Source organism: Vitis vinifera, chromosome 8 (assembly GCF_030704535.1).
Source record: "Vitis vinifera cultivar Pinot Noir 40024 chromosome 8, ASM3070453v1".
In the NCBI taxonomy this organism is placed as follows: Eukaryota; Viridiplantae; Streptophyta; class Magnoliopsida; order Vitales; family Vitaceae; genus Vitis; species Vitis vinifera.
In genome coordinates this window covers 17,615,091-17,635,175 of record NC_081812.1, presented here as the reverse complement: position 1 = coordinate 17,635,175, position 20,085 = coordinate 17,615,091, and the positions used below count along the sequence as shown (strand labels likewise).

Genomic DNA, 20,085 nt, shown 5'->3' with positions numbered 1-20,085 from the left:
AATGATCAAAAGCTCCCGCCTATGACACCTGGATCCTAGTCCCGCGGAGGTTCAGAACTCTAGAAAACTATCGACTTGTTGAGGGGGCTTGAGAATTACAAGCCATGTGAATGGGCCAATTTATTTGCAATATCCCAGCATCGTTAAAATGGGCCTTGGTTCAAGCTCCTAGTCCACCATCCAATGGTATTTGGGCAGCACCCCAGATGATTACGCCATTTTTTTTGGGCCCACCCAAGTCAACGATCCAGACATCGATGCCACGTCATCACTACTCCATCCCACACGTCATTTTTACTCTTCCCCACAGAATTTTCTAATGATAAATTTGTCGAATATACACGTCAGCATTAATCCGTTGAGGTTACCGGCTACCTGCTACAGGACGCAAGTGTCTCAGTTTCTTAAAAGAGACAAAACGCTGAGGAGGAAGACTCAACAGAGAGTGTTGGAGAAACATGATCGGTCTGAGCAAGTTATGCATCGTTCTCATCGTGGTGTTTGCAGTCTTCCTCCTTGTCATAGGCACCCAACTCTTCCACGTTTACTGGTACCGGAAACGATTCAGGCGTCAGAACTCCACCGCCGGCCACCCTGAGTTTCCAGGAGACCCTTTCTCCATCCCCTCCAAGGAGCTCCTCTACTTTTTCTGCTGGAAACGCCAGTCCCGCATCGAACCCCACGCCGATCCCCACGCCCATCCTGCTACCAGGCCCGGTAGAGTGCCGTCGGAGGAGATCAACGACGTTGACGTCCTTAAATGGCAGGGATTGTATGGTTCTTCAAGGGTTTTGTTCACCATCAAGGAGGAGGAGAGGGAAGAAATGGAGCCACAAGCAACTGACAAATCATTGTCTGCGGAGACAAAAAGTGTATCACTGGGGGAATGTTTAAGGGTTGCTGATGAATTGCCAGAGTTGACTGTGGCCGTTGGTGTGGACGAAGTGACACCGTTTTCGACGCCTTGTGCTTCTCCACCTTACTTCACTCCCTCCCCTTCTCCAACCCGAGACGTCGGAAATGGGACGACCTCACCAGAAAATGTGGAAATCGGAAATCTCGTTTTAGCAATAAAAGGGCTGGAAAAAGAGTGCTCGGAGAGTGATGTTTCCAGCGGTAGCAAGTTTTCATTTGTGAGCTTGGAGGTCCACAGCGACTAAAATTTCGCCGGGAGTCAACCCGGCGGATGAATCGTGAATCCTCGGTCGTAATTACGTAATTACTAATTAGTGTGTTTTCGTATGTATTTTGAGTTGGTGATGTGATAGCTGACCGGTTTGCCTTATCTGTCACGCAAAATGTGCTTTTAACGTTAGCTGTTGGCCACATTTACCACTAAACCTCAACCCGACTGGTAAATATTTCATGGCCGTTGGTTTAAGGGTGTTGTATTAAGGTCAGGACACGTGGAATTGGTTTTAACGCTTTCCACCGATGGCCTAATTGGTAAATGGCACATATGTTCTGATCTGACCCCCAATGAATGCTTATAGTTGTAGCCTACTTATTGCTTTCACTCTCTTCGATTTAGTCATTCTAAAGTGCCTATCCTATTTCAATTTTTGCAGTATGCTGTGTAACATTGATCATTACAATTGGTTTCCAATGTGCCTTTATTATTATTTTATTTTTGAACTTTACCATTAAAGTAGCCAAAGAAGATAAACAATATTAGCAAAGAAGATCAGGTTTTCTCACAAAGCTAAATGGTTAGGCCATGGAAAACGATCATGTCAAGGACAAAAATTGCAGAAGGAATGAATCAAATGAAGGGGACAAGTGGGGTCCAAGAAGTTATTAAGGTTGACGTGCTGTGGTCCCACATTGCAAGTTTTCTATCCTCCTGTCCGCACGCCACAGCTTCTTCCCCGGAAACTTGTGTTATGGATTGCTAATATGAAAAATATAGGAAATTGGAAACCCAACTTTTTATTTTTCAATATAATTATTCTAATCCCAAAAATAATTTGAGTTTCATGCGCTTTGAGCTGCACTTTGAGCCTAGTTGTTATTTTATATCCAAATTGCCCTCCTCTTTCCTCCGGCCCATCTTCCACATAGATTAAAAAACTAAAAACTAAAAAACAGTCTACATTTTTCTCTCTGCCCTGATCGACGCTAAGATTGAATAGAAAACTTCATCCTTTATATGCTTCTCTCCCTCTTGAAACCCAAAAATCCAAAAACTCTAATACTTTCCTCGTGTTGATCTGAATATGAAAAAATCAAATCTCGTAAAAACACGGACCTCTTATTTTATCAAATATTCCTGAAATCCCAATAATATGGTAAAACCTAACCCTAACATCTTCTTGTCATAAATGGACGACACAGATTGGAGGGCATGGGATACCCATCATTATCGACTTCTTTACATGTGTTTCAGTCACATTACACTTTCCAAACTCTTTCATTTCCATCTTCCCCCGTCCTCTCTATCTCGGAATTGTGATGGAGCAGTAGCACTGCCAACATTTTCAATTTAATCATTCTCGTTGAAGGATATCTGACTCTGCCTTTTTTGTTTTTTATTTTTCTTTGTTTGTCTACGGGTATGATTTTGTTGTCTTTTGTCTTTTAGCACTATCAACAATGTTCATGTCCAAATCTGGGGTTCCCATTTGGGTTTCTTGTTTTCTTCAATTCTTCAAGCTATTTGTGTTGTTTTTTGTTAAGTTTTTTTTTTAGGTGGGAGGAGGGGTTTGTATGTTTATTTTTCTTCCATTGTTGTGGAAATCATAATACTGAGGTTTAGAATTAAGGTTTTGGTATTAGGATTTGGATGTCAAAATCACAAGATTTTGGTGTTTGATTAAGGTTAGGTTTCCTATGTTCATGTCTATTTTAGCACATATATGTATGTATGTTTTAGAGAATGTCGTCTTTTTATGTATTTTTCTATATATTTTTGTTAAGAAATTCTTTTTTTATATTGCTATTTCTATTGAAATTTAAGGAAAATAAAATTTCAATTTTACAGCTTTTTTTATAAATTTTTGTTGAGAAATTCTTCTTTTTATTGCGATTCCTATCAAAATTTGAGGAAAATAAATTTCCAATTATATAGTTTTTATGAATAAATACTTGAATTTGGTCAAGTTGAGTGGAAAATTTTCATTCTAAATATTTCTATGGAAAAAAAAAGTTCTAAGATTCAGAGTTTTTTATTTACTTTTATTTTCCCACATTTGCTTGGCAATCATAAATAAGATGGAAACTGGAGTTAGAAGGAATTTTCATTATTGTCAGAATAATGCTACAATTTCTTGTTCACATGGAGTCTATCTATACCATTTTCATTATATCAAAAATTTCTAAGTTGCCCACATAGCTGGTATATAATTCATATCTTTTTTTATAATCAAATGGTCAAAATTTAGTAGCTCTAAAAAAAGTTGTGTTTATTGGCTGATCTTCAACTTGTGTTTTTCATTTTTATTTTTTGTTGGGTCTTTCTATACTCTCACATGTTGAGCGCTTTTCTCTTCTACTTTACCTAGTAAAGGTGAAAGCACCTTGAGCACTTGGAGATGGGTGCTTTTACTACTCATTAGTCATTTCCATAAATATAACAATAACCTGATGCATGTGATTTTGAATAAGATGTTTAGCTTTTGCATTTGTGAAATGATTAGCAAAGCAAACACATTCGACTCTTATGATTGCTACCTGTGAGTCTATTTATTTAAATAATTATGAATAAGAAGCTTAAGCCTCACAATACACAATCCTATTGTTTCACTGGATGAGAAAACCTTCTTTGCTCTATGCAAACCATTTCCTTCACTTTATCATTACGTTGTTTAGGTATTAGAGTGGCCATTTGTCTACTAGCTAGGTTATTCTAGACCTTGAATTTTAAGATCATAGATTTGGCTAATAAAAAGAGTCTGTCTTTGGATATGTCATCCATGAATTAATAGAAGCATGTCTTCCATACAAGGAAATAGATGTGCATGCATATATATATATATTATAGTCACAATAAATCTTAGGTATATATATTGAGAACTTTTTAACTTCTATTGAATTTTTGATGTAGTTGCTTCTGTTTTAGATTAACAATGAGAAAATTTGTGTTTCATGATACTGGTACTCTTCATGGTATATATGTCCAAGAGTCAAACCTGTGACTTCCAAATCTTACGAAAAAGTACACGTTAAGTTATCAAAGTTCATCTATTTTTTTCTGTTATTCTCTTAGCATGTTATAATTGTTGCTCCAGTTTGCTTTAAAGACTTACATCCTTTTGCATTTTGTTAATTATTTGTAATCTTGCTTTGTAAAATTCAATGATATATGATGTATGGCACATTTGAGATTATGTGATTAATATCATTGGCCACTAGGTTCACCTTTCTTAAGGTTTAGTTTTTGGTCTCTTCAAGCTTGTTTTCTAACGGTTCATTTTTCTTAGCTCTTTTTTGAAACCTTGAACTCGTTTTTTTTTTTTTTTTTCCAGCTAGTTTCATTTGGAAATCTACATCCCCACCTAAAGCAAAAGCCTTTTGTATGGTCAGTGGCAAATAAGCAATACCAACAAGAAGCTATAGGTGAGCAAGCCCTATAAAGTTTTATGTTCAAATTATGTTTTATGTGCTTGTGGCATGGTGAATCAATTGGTTATAACTTTCTTCATTGCCTATTTTCTTTAGGGCTTTGGTAGAAGTTGTTTGCATAGCTGTGATAGGGTAGGCTTCTCAGAATTTTGACAAATAGGATGACTATCTTTTTTAAGGAATTTGGGAGACTCCCTAAAGATAGAATTATTTGGTAATTGGTGAGCCTCACTTTGATTTGGATAATTTGGAAGACAAGGAATGGTAGAATTTTTGGACAAGTAAAAGTCAATAATTTTGTCAAGAATTTGGTTTATTTTTTTTCTTCTCTATGACTTTATATTTTTTAAGCTTTGAGCAGGTATTTTCTTGAATCACATTTTTCTATATTGGAAAGAAGCAGTACTGAAATTTTTGTAAGAGTGAAGTGAGTTGAGCATGTACATGCTTGTCCTGTATAAAGAGTGTATGTATGGAGTAAGCTTTTATTCTGAGGAGATTTTTTTTCCATTGGTATATATATATATATATATATACCAATGGTTTGTTTAGTTGTCTATTTCACAACAATAAAGGCAAGTTTCATCTTGAAGAATAATTGTTGCATGTATTACTGAAAATTCCTAGTACTTTATTTCTTGAATAAAATTGAAGGAAATATTTTTTTCAGGGCTGGATCAACATGGAAACATGTATCTTTTACCAACTATATGGTGTGGTTGTGAGTAATTAAGACAGGATCCAACTAAAATGGTCTAGTTTTAGTCTAGACAAACCATTTAGGCCCAGGTTTTGCTTTTCAAAAGCCTAGGTTTTAAAAACCGATGTGCCCCTTTCAAATTCTAATTAGCATATTGAACAACTGTGATTGGATTCCCTCTCACAAGCAGAGGGGCCCTACTATATTGGACTCCATTAGGCCAATTAAGACCCCCATAATGGACATTAAAAAAGATGTTTTTACCTTATTGGACATCATCTTAGTATTTTAGGAACCTTAGGTACTAGCTTACTTAACCTTAGGTACTACCTTAGTGAAACTTGGGTACTACCTTAGTGAAACTTGGGTACTACCTATGTGAACTTTCAAAACTTCATTTGTGAATCTTAGTTACTTAATTTGTGAAAAAAAAATGTTCAAATTTGCTTCAAAGTTGTAGGAGCATGAGGATTCTCATGACAAGTTTATTTTATCTATCAATTTTATTTTTTTTAATGTATTAAAAATTCTTCATACATATCTTCTTAGTAGATAATGTAAATTAACATAATCTAGTTGTATTTTTCTTTAAAATTTGAAAACATATCTACCCCTTAGAATTTTTCCAATTTCTGTTTGCGAACTCTTATGAATGTTCTTCCCATTGCAACTAAATTGGACTCAGTGGAGGCAGTCTGTTCAAAACTAGGTTGTTTTAAGCACTTCAATAATGAACAATGCCTCTTGCTAGCATAAAATTGTTGTTGTTGTATGAAAGATGTCACAATTTATTTGTTGCAGAATTCGTTCTTGAATTTGGTCAGATTCTAGCGAACTTGTCCCTGTTTTTTGAGTCCAAGTTTAGATTTATGTTTGTCATAAGTTTGTCAAAGCACATAGAAAGATGTTGCCTTTGGTCAGATTCTAGCGAACTTGTCCCTATTTTTATTTTACTAGCCTTCAACATTTTTGGTTTCCAAAAACTTAACTGTACCATAATATTGTTCTTTTGTTTTCAGTTTTAAGAACAAAATATGCATTAAAAAACATGCAACTAGAAGGACCTAGCAAGACACGTTGGTAAAGAAGAGCACTGAATAACTCTACTTATTTTCTACAAGTTATAAACTTCATTACCATTATCAATAATAAGAATTTGGGAAAAGGAACTCAATCCACAATAGAAAAAAACCCCGGTGATTGGAGAAGGCAACTCCATTTGTTCCTTGCTTAAGCAATGACAATCTATTTGCTAACTTGAAAGGTGTAAGTGAAAGAAATTTCTCCTTTAGGGGAATGCATGCACAAAATAAGGACCATGATTGGACATGTAATGCTCAATTTTTTGGTAACTGCAACATTAATCTATTTCAAATCTTAATTTCATTAAAAAAAAATCAACTTGTATACCTTTCTTATTTAAAATGCAGGAACAACAATTTAGATTAAGAAGCATTAAAACAAATAATCAGTTTAAGGAACCTAAAATATAAAATAAATTATTTATTTATTTATTTTGTATTAGAGTTCCTAAACTTTATATAAAGTTGCTATTATTCTATATTTTAAAAATGAAAAATCGGAAGTGCATCAAACCACACCTTAGTCATGGGAAAAACAAATCTATCAAAAGAATCTTCCTAATTCTCTATTTATTTGCTAAGATACCAAGGAAAAGAATAGAAAATAAAATAAAATCTAAACCTTTAAGTTATATTTGATTGATTAGATAAGTGAAAAGTGTATTTTCCATTGATTCTCATTCACTTGTAGAAAATCATTTCCCTAAAATATCCTCTTGACAAAGCATCACATAAGACAAAAAAGAAAAAAACAAAGACAAGATGTAAAATTTTCCTACAAGCTTAACATTTGGAAAATAGCTTAATCCTTCATTTAATTAACACAATAACAATTAGCTCAATGATTCCGATCAAAATATTAGTTTAGTGATGTATGGACAACTATTCGACAAAGATAAACTCAGTCATTCACTTTCACCCAACTCAATCCCTAAAAATGTCAAAACTTTATATTTCCTTTCAATTTCAACAAATTTCTCAGCAATTGAGCACATGAAAGCTAAAAATTTTAGATAAGCCCAATCAAGTTGAAGCATGTTGGCATGGAAAAAAAACAAAAATCAATAAGAAAGCCTTAGAATTACAATAAATTATGAAATCATTCTCAAGCAATAAAAAATTTAAAAGAAAAATCCCTCGATCACTATCGTTCAAATCATATACATATAAAAACAAAGAGTGAGAGAGAGTACCTGGGATGAGAATGATAGAGGCATAAAGAAAGAGGAAGTCGAGTGAGAGAGGTGAAAAGGATGAGATGTGAGGAGATGGTGGTGGGTGGCGGTGGTGGTAGGCAGAGGCACCCAAGAATGCACAACTTCTACCATATCACACACTAGGAGGAAAAATGAAGAAAATGACTATGGTTTTCCGTTATGGTTTATACTAGTTAGATGTGTATAAAGGAATGAGGAAATAAAGAAGATAAGAAGGAAAAGTGAACTGAGGGTTTACATATAGAAATAAACGAAGAAGGAAGGTTTCTGCTATTAAGTTGTTTTTTATTTTTAATCTTTTATTTTTTTTTTAAACTTTGTGGAGGTTGACTTGATCGAAGGAGGGGGGCATTTTGGGAATTAAAAAACAACTCAGTCCAAAGTGCATGAGACTCAAAATATTTTTGAGGTTAGCATCGTAAACTTGAAATTGGCAAACCTGGGGTATGATATACTATTGTTTTGATATTGATAACCTAAAACCTAAGTTTCCCATATGAAGCCAGATTTTTCTTGGAACCTTTTTTTTTTCCTTAGTCTGGCTGTGCAAGTCAAATCACATTTCCACTCCCACCCGCTGTTATATAATATAAAAATGAAAATAGAAAATTAACTAAGTTTATATTTTTTATATAGAAATTTTTGGTTTTAAAAATAAAAAATAAGTCCATGTTCTGGAATCTGAAGCGCACGTGTGAAACGTACGAAAAAATGAAAAACGACAACAAAGTTCTCAAATTTGAAATGTACAGTGGTTTTCTAAACCAACAACCCATGATATTATATAATAATACATAATAAATTATTTAAAATTTTTATAAAAATAAATAACATCGAATATTCAAAAACTTCTTTTAACCAATATCAATTTTCAACTTTAAAAATATAATCTAGAGAAAATAGTGTTTAATAATGAGAAATAATATGAAAACGTAAGCTTTACAATAATTAATAATTATATAAATTATTTAAAATTACAAATAAGGAAAAACCCCCTTGAATAATCGAAAAAGATGATTAAAGCTTCAAAACTTCTTTTAGCATTTAAAAATATAATTAAAGGAAAATAATATCTTTTACGTAAATTTTAAACTCTAAACTTGAAATCTTTTACATAAATTTCCTTTTTCAATTATAAATGTTAAATTTTTTGGACAAAGCAGGAGGCTTGATTAGATGTCATCTGCGAGACCCTTCTATGGCCCCCCAGCATTCTTATCTGAATAGATTATAGATTGTTGCATTTCACCGACACAATGCCCACGCGTGGTCACATTGAATCAGTCACGCATCATTCGTTCGAGTTGATCGTAGGAGCACTTGGCATCGTTCTCCATGTAACGTATAAGAACAAAGTCAGGTTTTATTAATAAATTCGTCCACTTATATTTCACCGACGAACCAAAGAAGCAGTTCACCAAATAATTAAAATTTGCCCCAGCGTGTATACCAAATTGAAAAATGCAGCGAAGATTAACCGAAAAAAATAAAAATTATAACGAAACTCATAAATATAACATAACATATACATAACCAAAAATGGCATAATCTATGAACAAGAAGAAACCAACATGATCACGTCTAAACCATCCCTACAAAAGGGAGGGAAATGGAAAGAAAACGATATGTGATGCTATGTGTACCCACAAACAAAAGAATAATATGCAAATCAAAGAAATCAACAACGAAGTGGATCAAAGAGCCAGGAAGGCGAGCAGGAGCCTGAATCAGATGATCAGAAATTAACGTCGCACTTGGTGGTTTGGAAAGTACCACTGCTTGTCCCATCAGAATCCAAAGGAACCTTCAAATCACAAGTAACCTTGGGCTTGAACGTACCAATCTTCAATATTCCCAACTTGAACCTGATCCGAAGACGCAGCTTCACATCAATACTGTAAGTTCCTGAAGCCTTCTCCGAATTGAAATTCGAAAGCTCGGATGCTCCAAGCGATACAGAGTTCTCCCCAGTAAACTCTGGATTCAGGGTATGAGTTGACTTGTGGCCCTGGTAATATCGTTCCAACTCAACAGAATCGAACAAGGCGTCCTCATAGTACGCCTTGGCTTCGATGCGATCAAAGTATATACCAATACGCTTGTTGGGGTTGCGGACGGTCATATTGACGGTAAGGTTATACTGAAGGATGTTGTCGCTGGTAAGGTTGAACTCGGTGAGGGAGGCATCAACCACATGGAACTTAACCTTGTTGGGACGGACTATGAGCCAGAAGAGGAGGACTGCAATCCCTACGATGATAACGACGGTGACAATGAGTTTGAGCAAAAAGCCTAGGAGGCAGCAGCAACAGCCGCATCCGCTGCCTCGGCCGTGGCTGTGGTAGGATCGTGATTTTGGAGGAATTGAGGGGCCATAGTAGCCTTTATTCAATGTTTGTTTCTCAACGTCAGCCATGGTATAAGACTACAACAGACAAACAAGTACGCAGTGGACAAAAAGAGAAAGATGCGTAGATGGGATTCGATGAAATTAGGAGAGATGAATGCGAATATATATAGAGCCGGGAATGGTGTGAAGAGCCGAAGAGGTGAGGATAATTTCAAGCACTCCAGGGCGCAGGTGTAGTTCTTTAATGAGGAAGAACACGACTGAGGCCGCGGTATCAGGCTTAAAATCAACGCGGTTGCTTTGTGCGTGGGTAGCGATGCTACATGGATACTTCCAGACATCCGTTGACTCCTTACACACGGTCCTTTTCGGCTGACACCACAAAATTTCATGATGATTTTTGTTCATAACGTGTTTTCCTTTCTAGTAACTTCTAACACGGAATGTGTCAAATTTTGAATGTATTAATTTGTTTCCCTTTTCTTATCAATCTGCTGATTTGGTCACGCCTGATGTGTCGCATTTTGGCATTTCAAATTTGTTCTCTCCAAGTAATATCATACATACACGAATAAGATTATGAATTCATTACCAATGGTTGTGATTAGACTTGGGGGGATTGTGTGCCAGATTTAATATGCCTTGTCATGAGCACAGACATTATTTTTATCAAGTGAACTTACTAAATCTAGAAATTTTAGGCTGTCAGAATTATTACCAGCTTTTAAAATATGGTAAGCATTGCGGTCTAACTAGACTTTTTGCATATTTGATTACTTGATTTTGATTTCAGATCCTTTTGGCTTATTTTCCATTAGAAAAATATTAAGAAATGGGAAAAATGTTATTTGACTTTTATAGAGAAATTAATTAAAAATATTTATTTTCAAACTAGAGGTTGGTGAAATAATCTATATTTATATTTATATCTATATTCTATCCTACATATAAAAGTACCAAGAAATTAAGCATCTGTTTAGAATCGGAAGGAGTTAAGTGAAAAGAAATTTATTTACTAATTATTCTATTCCCTCATTTACCTAAACATTATTTTCTATATTTTTTTTAAAATATATTATTAGATTTTAAATATTTTTTTTATATGCTTTTATTGATTTTTAAGTATAAATGCATAATAAAAATGAAGAGTTAAAAAAAAAACAATGTAGATATTAATGCAATGGTGATGAGGTTTATTAATAGTAAAATTGTATATATATATATTACTTAATTTCCTTTTTACATATTTTTTAAGAATAAAATGTTATGAACTTATTTTTCTCAAAATATCCCATTGTATTATTTATTTCTATTTCTTAATCAACTCAATATCTTATAAAATATCTTCACATTTCAAATTAAAAAAAAAAAAAAAAAAAAAACTCTTATCATATCGGCCACATTGATTTCAGTTTTTAATTCCTAAATATTTTATCACATTGAATTAAATATATAATATTAATTTTCTTAAACTATTTAAAAAAACTTATTTTCTACATTCATTTCTATTTGTATTTGCAATATTTCCACTTTTTATTAAAATTAATTAACATAAGTAATTGATATAGACTTAATTTTAACATCATGTAATTACCTTTTATTCAACCCGATATGCCAAACTACATATATAAATTTTTATTTGTATTTTTTAACATTTCTAATTGTCATACCAATGTCACCTCATTTTATGATCTTAGAGTCACACATGGAAAAAATCTTGCTCTATCATGAAGATATATTTAAAATAAACAATGTTGGCCTCTTTTTAAAATCATCAAGCATCATAAAATATATAATTAAAATTCATAATTCAATGTATTTTAAAGTGCATTTCACAACTATTCTAAAAAATTGTTTATAATATTTCTAAAATAAATTTTGTTTTACGTATTAAAAAAATTAGAAAAACTCCGGACCATCATTATTAAATGCATTTTTAGAATTAAAGGATAATGTAATTAATATTATATAAAGATAATATTACATATATTATATAAATTAAAGGAAATTATTTAAAAGTATTAAAATTAAAGGCACTTGGAATGAGATTAATGTTTAGAAAAGAATTCAAATGTTAATTTAGTAGATTTATTTAACGCTTTACTTTGTTTCCATTAGATATTTTTAGTAGGTTTTTTTATTTTTTTATTTATTAAGACATTTTCTTCCAATAATTCTGGTAAGAATTCAAAGTGATGTCATGAGACTTTAACTGGGCAAATAGTAAATCCTATTCTTTAATGAAAGTCATAGGAACACACAGGAAGTAACAAACTTTGAGAGCAACTCTACAGTCTACAATGTTTTTCCACTTTTCCTCTACCCTATATATGATTAAACCCATTTCTCATTTTGAAGTTGGATAAAAAGATCCATGGAAGCTCACGGAAATTAGAATGCAAAAGGAAAGATAGAAAATAGGCAAAACCAATCATTGTCAAAGCCGGGTGGGTAGCCAAATTCTTTTACTTATGAAACAGTTAACGCATAAGTCTTGCGTAATCTAATTGCCTTTTTATCAGTTTGTCTACACGTGAGATCATTTAACTTGAAAAAACAATGCAGCATTTCTTAAAATATGATTGATTAAAGGTATGATAAAGTCATGGCACGTAAAATTGGAAAATGGGGTCGAATTAAAAAAGGGGTGGGTGAGGTGGAAGGAGTTCATGATAATCTTGAACGCAATTTTTGTGGATGGGAAGTTGCCCAGGAAACTTCGTAGCTTTCGTTCTCACATGAAAGATGCCATGAACCGTAGAGGACAAATTAGAAGATTCCTAACATTTCTCGTGGCTTATCAGTCAAACTCGGTAGGCGCGCCACACGCGTCGCAATGGCGCACAAATCCTGGTAATGGGCCTTTCAGGTTACCATCTAAAATTGGCTGATAATAGGTGATTATGATTTTATTTTTTTAAAATAGAAACCATAATCACGGACCACGTTTTAATTTTAATTTTCTTAAAATAAAAATATTATATTATTTTGATTTTAAATAAATTTATCTTATTATTTAAATAATAATAATATATAAAATTAAATAATTGATATTTTTAATTTGATATAAAAATATTTTTTTTTTAATTTTATTAAAAAAATTAGCATTATATTTAATATAAATGAAATATAATAAATTATATTTATTTAAAATAAATAAATTATGAAAGACTATTTAGAAAAAATATATATATAAATTATTATATTAATTAATAATTTTTTATGTATTATATGTAAGTGGTATATAATATCACCTATATATAAAAGTTTAATTTAAATTTAAAATTTATCATATTTTTATTTAAATATATAAGTAAATTATTATCATATCAATATAATATTATGAACTATAAATTTTAAACTTAAATTGAACTTATATACGTGTGATATTATATGCCATTTATATATAGTATATAAAAAATTACTAATTAATATAATAATTTATATTATTTGTTTTTTTAATAAGCTTTCACAATTTATTTGTTTTAAATAAATATAATTAACTAAATATATTTATATTAAATATAGTGCCTATTGTTTTAATAAAATTAATATATATATATATATATATATATATATTTATATCAAATAAAAATATCAATTATTTAATCTCATATATTATTATTTTTTAAATAATGAAATAAGTTTATTTAAAATCAAAATAATATAATATGTTTATTTAAAAAATTAAATTTATATATATAAAGTTAAAATCGCAATTGGTAACTACGTTTTTGACAAATTTTAAAAGAATTCAAAATCGTAGCGACTTTAAATTTAAAATTAAAATTATGGTTGGTGACTACAGTTTCTAACCGTTTTTAAAAAATAAAATCATCATTACCGACTATGGTTTTATGATATGACAGTTTATGTAACACAAATGTAGATCGAGCTTTATTTTGGAAACAAGTTTATTTTATGAATTTATTTTTTTTTAAATATACTATTTTGGGTCAAAACTCCTATACAAGCGTGTCTGCCCTTGATCGGTCCAACAATGTTTGGTGCCTTGGCCCTTGACCGGTGTTGTTTAACGCAAATGTGGAACAGCCTTTATATATATATATATATATATATATATATATATATATATATATCGTGACCATGGACTATGTAGGAATGGGCCTACTTTTGGGCCAATCTTGAGATCGGGTAAACATATTGCTGAAGTCTGGCGTACCCTTTCATATTTGGCAGAGAGGCCCAGCTTGCTCATGCAGTGCTCCACTATACCTAGTCTGGCCTAGTTCTGGACGATCTTTGGGAGTTAATAATGCAAGCTCCCAAACTGACTCCAGTTCATGGACCTTAGGCCTTTTGGGTCCAACCTGTAGGTCTGGTTATAAAAATATAACAAATTTATTTAAGATTTGTTTTCTTTTTAATAAAAAAAAATTACAAGGAAGTTAGAGATCCTTTTTTTTTTTTTTTTAACTTGTATCACTTCTTCTCTTTTCGTTTTTATCTTTTCAAAATTTAATTTTATTATAATACTTAAAACGTAATTTCTTACATAAAATAAAATAAAATTCATTTAAAAAAATTTTAGATAGCTTTTATCTTAAAAATAAAATAAAAATTTTAAAAACGTAATTTCTATCATTTTTCTCAAGAAAATTTAGATATTAAATTTTCTCATAAATTGTAACTAAAAAAGAAGATGAACAATATTAAAATCACTTTCATTTGAATAAGAGACTAATCTAAAATAAAATCACACTATTCCAAAATTGAAACAACACTTTACTACAAATGATCACTATTTTTGTCTCATAACTCATCAAATTCAGATATTAAATTTCATAAAAAAATTTAGACAAAAAATTAATCTAAAATAAATTCACAATATTTCAAAATTGAAACCAAAATTTGTTTTTGTCTCATCTATTATGGGTGAATGCTGTTGCTGTGGCCTTTTGAGTAAGAGATTTTATCAATTCATTACTTGTGGAAGTTAATATATACAATATTTCAGTGCATGGGCTTTGAAGTTGCAGAAACTGCCTAGCCCAGCCCATAATATAAGCACTTAAAGCCCAATGTTTTGCTGGTCGAGCTAGCACAGGTCCAAAAAGGAGTGAGTGGGGTGGGTATAAGCATGGATATGGAAGTGCATATGAATATATGATACATGATTCTCCCAGACAAAAATAGATGGGCAATATGAGATTATGTTGAAGATTGATGCACTGGGTGGACTTAAATTTTCTTACACGTGGGATCTTCGACCGACATCATCTTCTAAAAGACACTGGGGAAAGAAAAGCAGGAGCGTCGATCGTAGACATTTAGAAAAAAAAAAGTCTATTTCTAACAAAGCAATTATTATTAGTAGGTAGGGCAGGTGAGAAGCGAAAAGGACAGCCACCAAAGCCATACGAGTGTTGAACTGTTGAAGACCCAACACCCACAACTCACTACTCATGCCTTTTGCCCAAGATTGCAACACCCATACACCAGCTACGACCTTCACATTACTTTTAAGGGTATTCTCTCTCTCTCTCTCTCTCTCTCTCTCTCTAAAACAAAGAAAAAAATTCTTGTGTTGAATGGGTGAGGCTTGGGTTTCTACTATATTGAGATATTGGAAACTTTTACCATCTCCTCCCATTGCGAAAAAGAGATTTAATAGCCCCATGTGACCGTTTTTCTTGCTATCCACTTTGAAGATAACACCTAATTAACTTAGGTGTGTTCATGAATTGGACTTTCTATTTTGCGAAAAACGAAAGACAAAATACATATAAAATTATGGATCACATCAACCAGTCACTCTAAAATAAAACAGGTGCCCCCATCCTTTTAATTTTCATTTTCTTGAAGGAAGCAACCATAGAAAAATGATAGAAAGGGACAGCACACCCTCCACCCCTTGGAAATAATTATTGCACAAATCATAATCTTATAATAGCACGGTTATACAATTTTCATAACATTGCAATTTTGCTTTCCAATTTTTTTCCGCTTTTATTCTTAGCAAAATGTACAATTCAAAAGACGTATGACTAGAGACTCAAGGGAGAGAAACAGAATTAAAAGAAGAGGACAAAGGGAGAGAAATAATACTAACGGCGTGAAGAAGCTCAAACGCTGACGCTGCAAGTGGAAGCCATCTGGTACTTAACGGCGTTACCGATAACAACACCGCTGCTCCTGGCACCGAAAGTAATAGGCGCCACACACTTGACGTTAAGATGATAACGGCCTGATGTGAAGGAACCAACTTTCCATTTCACCCGTCCATCAATCTTGATGATCAAGGTGAGGGCGCCATACGACTGGTCCTGATTCAGTGCAATGGCGTTGTAGGGAGCCACGGGTACGGCCGTGCCGGAGAGAAAAGGTGACCAGGTGATGATCTCCTTGTGGCCCTGGTAGGTGGGGGGGATGAGGTACGCGAGGGTAATCTGCTGGCCGCGGTAGGTGGCGTAGGTGTCGAGTTTCTCATAGTAGATGCCGATCTTGTCGTTGGGGTTGCGGGTGGTGATGGTGACTTGGATGTTGACGGTGAGGATATTCGGGGTGGAGACGTTGAGGGCGTAGATGGTGGCGTCTTGGAGGACGAAGCGTGGGTCCTTGGGCTGGAGGATTGCCCACACCAGGAGTACGACGAGGAGGACGATGAAGAAGAAGATAAGCAATCCGGCGAAGCATCGCCTCAGCTTATGATGCTTGTGCCTATGGTTGCCGCAGTCTTTTGAAGTCATGGTGGGAGAAGGAAGCTAAGAGAGGGAGAAAGCAGGAGGAGGAGGAGGAGGAGGAGGAGAAATGAATTATGAAGTGAGTGGAGTGGCCTCTGCTTTTGTGTGAGAAGTTCCGTGTGACGAACGCTTTGTATTTGTAATTCACATCATCTGTTACCATATAAATAAAATTCGTATTTATTATGAATACGGAAGAGCAGGACTTGTTTTAACTTCAGATAGTTGACTTCCCACTCCTTTACTGACATCTATTTTATTGGTAAAAATAAAAAATAGAGAATTGTAGATGATAAAATTTTAAGATGCATTTTGATGTTTATTTTTATTATATTCTTTTGTGACATTGAATTTGGTAGATGAAGGAGTCTTTTCAATTCGGGACCGCCTTCGGAAATATAATAGCATAAGATCAGAGTGAACATGTGGGCTATGTATGGGGATTTGTCACACATGAAATAAAGGAACTCCATCAAACCTTCCGCGTTTTCAGGGTGAAAACCAAACTCTACCTCGAGATTCCCGACTTTGCCACTTGTTACAAATTGACTGTTCCATGTCAATATGGGGTCAAATAATTTAGAAAAAATAAAAAAATTGGAGAAGCTAAAATTTAAGCAAGGGAGGTGATCGAGACGAAGAGAAGCCCTGTATATCAACATATATGTACAACACATTGGAAGCCTGCGTCTATGGCTGGGTATGCTGGACAGATTCTGAATATGTCCACAACTTTCTCCCTTCTGCTTTATGATTGGATTCACCTTTATATTAAAAAAGAATAGAGAAGACATTTCATGGCTTCGCACTGAGGGTGAGATTTGGAAATAAAAATTGATAGGTGCTATGCTATAAAGGAAAAATCCATAATTTAACAATCTCTGGCGAGGCCAATAATTTAAATCAAATAATATGACCGAGGTTGAGAGCACCTTCACCTTCCCTTTTATCAGTGGGAACTTTCTGGTTAAATAAAGGTCCTACGACACACAAAAATCTATATATATATATAAATCATGAATGAATGAGCAAACTTCAATGGATGAAAAAGGCCTATGACTTTTCAAGTGCCTAAGAAATAAAGGCATCCTGACTTTCCTAAAGGTGTTATTTTGTTATGACGGGCTTACCTTTATATGATGCTGAATAAAGTGGTTCAAAGCGCATGTAGCTTGATGACCGTCGGATGTCAGATTGAATAGGTTAGATCAAAACACGTCGCGGCCATGACTGGACCCCACTTTATCATCACCCGGAGGATCCCAGCTCACCCAGCCGACCATTTTGATGTTCTAGAATATACACGCAGTAGCATCCAAAAGTTAACCGAACTTGATATACAGCCTATAAGAGAGAGAATGAAGGGGCATATGGGTCACATATTTTCAGGGCATATGGGTCACAAGTACAATTGCATTTTCTTAATTGTGGGCTTATTTAATTAAGTGGCCTTGAGCATTTCTCCACTCTTTTTGTTTCCACTTTTCTCTTAATTTGTACTTGTACTTAATTTCCATCTAGAATGATACATTCATAGGCCTCACCTATGATCAATTCCGAACGCAGTACACGTACACGAAGGCGCAAAATTTTTCTTGCTCTCCACTCATTCATTCCACATACTAATAACAAAAAATTAGGCAGAAGAAATCATTTTCAGCAAAGTCGAATGATTGCCACAGCATAAACAGGCTGAAATTTTGAATCCTCTCGCTTTCTTGTCAGTCTCAAGATGATCGTTTTCTTCTAACAGGGTAAGTGAGCATTAATATTTAAGAGTAAAAGTTATTCAATAAGTCAGAATACTTGCATCAACTGAATAAATACTCCAGCGACATGGGCTGTATCGCCTCCAATATGCACAAGGGCCAAAAAAAATTTCTTTTGTAATGAAACAAAAATAAAAATAAAAAGCAGAGGATAATTAATTTCAATTTATTAGGTGGTACCGTGGTAGATTGAATGTGAATTTGACTAGTCAAAATTGGGCAAAAGAGGTTCATTTCAAAGAAGAGTGTGTTGACCGCGAGTCACTTGGGACCCATATCAAGTGGCCTAACAGTGGTTGGTATGAAATTGGTTGGAAGTTTCGTAAGGCACACTTTATCTCATAAACAAATAATTTATCTTCGATTTTAATTGACAGTAGGAGAAAGACTAAGTAGGTCTCATTAGAAGATAGTTTCTAGATGGGTAACTGAAGAGTTGGTGTCGGAAGATTTGAGAGGAGGTTGTAGTGGGCGGTGGAAACTAAAGTCCTAAGCCCTAAGTTCCTAACATGATAAAGAGTGAAAAGGAAGGGAGATGGAAGAAATTTCAAATTCGTGACAAGGAGATGATCAAAGAGAGTGCGACCATAATAACAGTGAAATAAAATAATAGAAAGGCCCTTGTCTCATCCCCTCATCCTCTTCTCTTTCTCAATCTCAATTATTAAAAGCGATGTTCCACCTACTTTCCTTCTCATCATATTCTCCTTCACCCCCACTTTCGTAACACAATTTGCACCTCCCACAAATAAAATGGATGCAACCGATGACCATCGTTTACTTTGCTAATCGGGGGGAGTCTACTTTTGATTTTTTATTATTATTATTTTTGTTCTACTAATCCATCATGTTTGGATGACATTTTGGGAACCGCCAACAATTAAATCATGATGATTGAGTAATCTGAAATCAATAAATTTAACATCTCTCTGTGGCACAATATGACAAGAGAAATGGGGCAAACAGCTTGTGAATAATTTAGGTGGGAGCCACCTGGTCCTTATCGTTTGTAATGGCTGTCTATACAACTTGGGAATTGGATATTAAGAGTGGTCGAGATTGCAAGACTAAACTGAAATAAAATTTAGGAGAAAACAAACCGGCTCAACCTAAAATATTCCAAGGCAAGACCACCAAATTGATCACACACTTTGGTCCATGGACATTGTCATATTGTTTTAGATGGTGGGGGACCTTTTAAAAAGGCAGTGCCCATTTAGTTATGCATGTCGCACTCCAACTGTTGAATTGTATAGAGTCTATTTTAAGCGTATGATTAGTTTTCTCCATCAATTGGTTAAAAATCAATTGTTATTGTCACGGCCAATGAAACTATTGGAAGTGAATAGTTACAGGACAAATGGGAGCATATAAAAAATAAATAAATAGATAAAAATGAGAATTCAATGCTCGTATGACTAGTCAAAACCCCGAAGTCATTCTTTACCACAATGCCCTCGAGTGAAAAATGATTAGGTTTTGGGGAGTAGTGAGACACATGGCAGGTGCAGAGAACCCCCGCCAAATTCTGAACCGATTCCGACAGAACAGAGGGAGAAAGGTTGGCTAACCAGCGTGTAGAAGCTAAGGATTATCGGTGGGCAGAGACGTGTGGTGGGTGTATATACCTAGGAGGGGGATCCCAAAAGCTTGGCTTTCACAGACTCGAGTCTTACCACGTTGTACTGATAAGAAGTCCCTAC

At 33.9% G+C, this 20,085-nt stretch overlaps 3 protein-coding genes across 3 annotated transcripts; 1 reads left to right on the top strand and 2 right to left on the bottom strand.

Annotated features, from left to right (window-relative positions):
• The first annotated feature begins 399 nt into the window (after positions 1-399).
• LOC100259609 (uncharacterized) lies at positions 400-1,516 on the top strand. The gene has a single exon (XM_003632606.4). It carries the CDS (start codon positions 459-461, stop codon positions 1,158-1,160), a length of 702 nt encoding a protein of 233 aa, XP_003632654.1. The 5' UTR covers positions 400-458; the 3' UTR covers positions 1,161-1,516.
• A 7,516-nt stretch (positions 1,517-9,032) lies between these two features.
• Positions 9,033-10,394, bottom strand: LOC100247789 (putative syntaxin-24-like). The gene has a single exon (XM_002280555.4). The coding sequence runs from the start codon at positions 9,973-9,975 to the stop codon at positions 9,295-9,297; it is 681 nt and encodes a 226-aa protein (XP_002280591.1). The 5' UTR covers positions 9,976-10,394; the 3' UTR covers positions 9,033-9,294.
• A 5,359-nt stretch (positions 10,395-15,753) lies between these two features.
• LOC100252904 (uncharacterized) lies at positions 15,754-17,295 on the bottom strand. The gene has a single exon (XM_002280530.4). The coding sequence runs from the start codon at positions 16,617-16,619 to the stop codon at positions 15,996-15,998; it is 624 nt and encodes a 207-aa protein (XP_002280566.1). The 5' UTR covers positions 16,620-17,295; the 3' UTR covers positions 15,754-15,995.
• Positions 17,296-20,085: the final 2,790 nt, after the last annotated feature.